This window comes from Sorghum bicolor, chromosome 3, assembly GCF_000003195.3.
Source record: "Sorghum bicolor cultivar BTx623 chromosome 3, Sorghum_bicolor_NCBIv3, whole genome shotgun sequence".
NCBI lineage: Eukaryota > Viridiplantae > Streptophyta > Magnoliopsida > Poales > Poaceae > Sorghum > Sorghum bicolor.
In genome coordinates, this window is record NC_012872.2 from 45,249,245 (window position 1) to 45,254,040 (window position 4,796).

At 40.6% G+C, this 4,796-nt stretch overlaps 1 protein-coding gene across 1 annotated transcript; it reads right to left on the reverse strand.

The window, feature by feature from the left end:
• Window positions 3,835–4,545, reverse strand: LOC8074949 (protein FAR1-RELATED SEQUENCE 8). The gene has a single exon (XM_021456211.1). It carries the CDS (start codon window positions 4,543–4,545, stop codon window positions 3,835–3,837), a length of 711 nt encoding a protein of 236 aa, XP_021311886.1.

A 4,796-nucleotide genomic window follows, 5' to 3' on the forward strand; every position in this document is an offset into this window, starting at 1 on the left:
AAAAGTTGTCTCGTAAAACTCCCCATTCATCTCGTTGTTGACTTACCTTCTAACTGTACCATTATCTAGCTTCTCCCCTTAAAGAAAAAGGAAAAAGCTTCCAACTTAAAGTTTTATCAGAAATGCCTTCAATGCGAAGACAATCACATGTTTGCTCAAAATCTCTAATATGAAGGTAAGTGTTTTCGTCTTCCTTTCCTGAAAAAGATAGGTTTTGAATCATGGCAATCAACCTAGAACTTAACCTATACTGGGATGTTTGGATAGGCTGTGATGACTCCCATGGTAAAAGGTCAGTTTCCGAAGGTGTTGCAAATTGATAGATCGATTTAGAATCTTGGTTTTCCATAAGGTAAGAATAAAGAAAATAAATAAAGAATATAAAAGATAAGACAAGATAAAAGTATAGATACAAGCTAATAGTAAGACTTAAGGTTATCTCAGCAAACCGTCTTTCTCCCCGGCAACGGCGCCAGAAATGCTTATTGATATTTGGGAACGCAATAAGGAATTGATCCGCAAGCGCATAGATATCGGTGAGCACTTCACCTGGGATGTTATCCAGAGTATCGTATTTATATTTTTACCACTAGGAGAAAGAGTGCATCTGACTAACCCAGTCTATTACTACTAACCATTAGGCTACAAAGAATGTTTCTCGATGTGAGTGATATATAGAGAAGACTACAACTGTAATCTCTTTCTAACTTTGGTAAGGATAATCTACTGTTCTATTAGGGAGGCTCACGGAATCTAGACACCACAGAGGATGTTCAACCCGCGCCTATAAATCCTATCCTTCCTGCTAACGAGATATGGTCTGCAAAGGTAACTCGGAAATGTCATGTTCCTCGCTACTACCACGGTCCAGCTAGTCAGGGAATATCTATGAGTATCCTAGCCCAAACACCACGTCTATGCTAGAGATGATTACTCTAAACTCTACCCGAAGAGATTAAAGTAAACTCATAAACCAAAGAATAATAAAACAAGAACTTACTAGTATTTAGAAGTCAAAATACTAAAGAATCCTAGGAGCAAGCTTCGGTTTAGGAGAACTTGATCCCGCAGGTACAACCTCAGAGTAGACACCGATCTACACCTCCACTCTATCTCTCTCAATCTAGTAGAACTTAGAAGAACTAATTCTACTCCAATTGGATGCTAAGCCCTAAGTCTATTTAGAGGAGAGGTTATCCTTCGAGGGCTCCTCTCAACTCTATGATGAACTTGTTCTCCAGGGGCCAGGGGGTCTGCTTATATAGTCCCCTCAGGTGAACATGGGCAATTGGATCAAACCGACATTGATTGAACAGTTATCCTTGATCCTTTAGGTCAGTGGAGTGTGATCCGCGAAGTTGGATGGGATTGGTTACAACTCCAGGGTGGGCGCCCTAGGGGGGAGGGCGGGCGCCCTGCCCCGGGCCCGATCGCCTTCCCGTTCATTCCCGTGGCTTCTTGTGTCTTCTAGATGGTAGAAAATTGCACGGTGCGTTAATATCTCTATGTAATCCCGATATGTGGGCCTTTCTTCCTTATTTCCTAATAACTCCCTGCAGAAACAGATAAGCAACAAAACTCGTGGAATTCTGTCAGATCAAACCCTAATTCTAGGTGTTGTTTGCATATTGGTCCTTTCTCTTATTTATTTGATAATTAAAATTGATACTTAAGAACCGTCAACAACTATTCAAAAGATGCTCACATACAAATGGCTCAAACATCCAGAAAACAATATTTCATGGAGATGTAAAATGAATATTTTCTAGGTATGTATTCCCACTAAGAAACTGTTTTTTTAGCTTGTCTGGGCATCTCTGTGCATTGTGATCATATGATTTTGCAAATGTTGCACTTATTCTTCCTCTTTTTTGTGCATTGTGATACCTTTTTTGTGTGCCTTCTCCTTCATGCACCCTTTGGCTTTTGATTTTGGGGGGTTCACTACACTTCATGTATTTGGACCAGCAATTGCACCTACAATGTGAAATACAATAAGCAACTAATAAATCTAGTATAGGTGTACTAGGATGAAGTAAAGCAGAACATAGTGTCTAGTTTTTAAACCTGTAGTTCGCAATGAAGGTCCAGTTAGAGTAGAGACACCTGTACCATTTTGTGCACCTTCTGTAGCACCACCTTCCGTACCACCAGTGTTTTGCCTATTTGCCATCGTCCTTTTCTTAATTGCTTCAAATTCAGATCACATCTCCTTAATGTGCTTCTCCAAAATAGCATAGTTTTCATCATTTGTACAACCCTCCACTGCTATTGCTGCAAACACGGTGGATGCGTTGGTCAATCTCAAAGTTTTCTCACTGGTCAATGGCATCCCACGGGCTACAAGTTCCACTGCTGCATTCACATTTTGGACCTGATTAGTGTCACTAGCAATTGCTTGTTGCGTCCACCTTTTAAGGATGTACCTTTCTGGTATCAATTTTACACTCATTCTGATCATAACTCTCATAATGTGGCAGCAAATGATTCCATCCCTATCGAACTTGCTACACTCACAGCAATAGCTTTCATCCTCTTCTATTGTTGTAACAAGATAGTTCCTTTTTCCATACCCATAAACAAAGCTATTATTGGGCTCCACCCAATATTGGAACTGCCCTATAGGCTTCACATCATATTCTGTAGTTTTCTCAAACTCTTTGGAGAACCTGTAAAACATATTCTTTGTGTATATAGTGGAAGCATGCTTCTCAAGTGGATGCCTTGACCATCGTCTTCGCTCATTCTCATCGGTCCTAAAGTCTTGCCCATCCTGTGCAACCAGACACTTTTCTTGTATTTTCTGGTACTACCTCACAAACTGTAGCACGGACAAGTTTGGGTTCACATACTTCTCAACAAAGCATTGAACCGACCCTTCGCTCCTTTGAGTCGACTGGAGGAATGGGAAGAAACTGTGCATGTAGTAGGCTGGTATGAAGCTCTGCCTTATGTGGTATAGGTGTTAAAAATGCTCATTGCCCTCCAAACTGTATTTCTGGACCATAGCAGCCCACTTTGACTCAAAATCTTTTGGGCTATAGTGTGGTTTAAGCAATCCACAAACTCCTCATTTAGCTCTTCATTTTTAGCAAGGATCGGTCCAATTGTGCCTGAAAACTTGTCCATGATATGCCACCTACAATTCCTGTGGGTTGTGTTTGGAAACACAATGCAAATGGCAACTCTCATCACAACATCTTGATCGGTGATTATGTTAAGGGGTGCTTTTCTATCCATTGCCTCTAGAAATGTTAGAAACAACCATTCATAGGTAGCTGTCTTCTCATTCCTTATAAAGGCACATCCTAGCTAAAAAATTTGGCAGTGTCTGTTGATTCCTATGAATGGTATACGGCATCTCATATATGTTGGTCATATAGGTTGCATCAAATGAGACACAATCGTTGTATGCCTCTTTGTAAGCATGCCTTGCAGCTGAATCAACCCAAAATAGGTTCTCAACCCTATGGTTGTCATCAAGCTTGATCTTGTAGAAGAATTCAGGGTCTTCTTCTTCCAATGCTCTGAAGTAATCCAAAGTTTCCTGTATATCTTTGAATTTTTCTGTCTTGTGGATGGTGGAGCGAAAGTTTGAAACTTGTTTGCCCTCGTATGGCACCAGCTGTGCTGAGCCATAGAACTCGCTCATCAGCTGCATGATTCTACCGGTGCTCAAATTGCATCCATGTAGCAAAACAATGGAGTCCTTTTCTTGCTTCGGTATCCCTCTATGGGACCTTAGGAACTTCTTGAGTGAGGGCTGAACCACAAGATTGTGGTTATGCTCGGCCAAAAAATAGATGACTTGCCACCTAGAGCCAATGATTTTGACTACCATCCTCGCCTTGCAGTTGTATATACCATTTTCTCCCTCTTCCTTTTCTTACATCCATCAAGCTTCTTCCTCTTCTCTACTTGCTCATCCTCTTCTTCTTGTGCAGTATCCTCTTCTTCGACTTCATCATTGTTAGAGTAGCAAGTGATTGCATCAACAAGCTGAGCAGCAACTCTCCTTTTCCTGCCAAAGCCTTCTTTGTTGCACACAAACTGCACCTTTTGTTTTTCTCTTGTGATTGCGGACTGACGTGACATGTTTGTTCTAATCGAGAAGCCAGTTCCCTTTGCATACGAGTTGTAGTACTCCTTTGCTTCGTCCAAGGTTGCAAAAGACATCCCATTGTGTGGCATTTCAGGTGTAGACCACACCTCTTCCTCCTCTTCTACTACTTCAGCAACTATGGGATTAGTAGTAGAATCTTCATTCCTGTCCTCTATTCTTGCATGTTCAAATGACAATCTGATCTCACAAATGGTAGGAAGAACCTCTTCTGAAACTGCAGGATCTCTCTCTGCTAATCCAGCTTGACCATCTTTAGAAATACTAGGCAAACTCTGCTGGTTCACATGCTCATCGTTAGGTTGAGGAACTTCAAGATTTGTGGACACTTGAGTGCACAAGGTAGGGTTGCTGGTCATATAATCAAAATCAAATGCATCCAAGAAATCTTCATCCAAATCTGGTGGTAGCTTGTTAAGATCCATATTTTGAGAACTACATGCAAAACATTAACTATAGGTGTGTGTTACTATGTCATGACAGTAGGCAACTTAGTCAAACCCGTTAGGCAATAATACTATACAAAACTAGACAAAATAAGCCAGCAACTTATGCAGTTTTTGTTGAGTACATGCCTTTTTAGTTGTATTTCAATACATGCTATTAGCTTTATTCAGTGCATGTTTTTAGCTTTGTAATTTATTCTGTACTCAGTTTTTTTCAACTTTATGAATCT

Coding starts and splice junctions, on each gene's coding strand:
- LOC8074949 (XM_021456211.1), bottom strand. CDS start 4,545: ATGGATCTTAACAAGCTACCACCAGATTTGGATGAAGATTTCTTGGAT.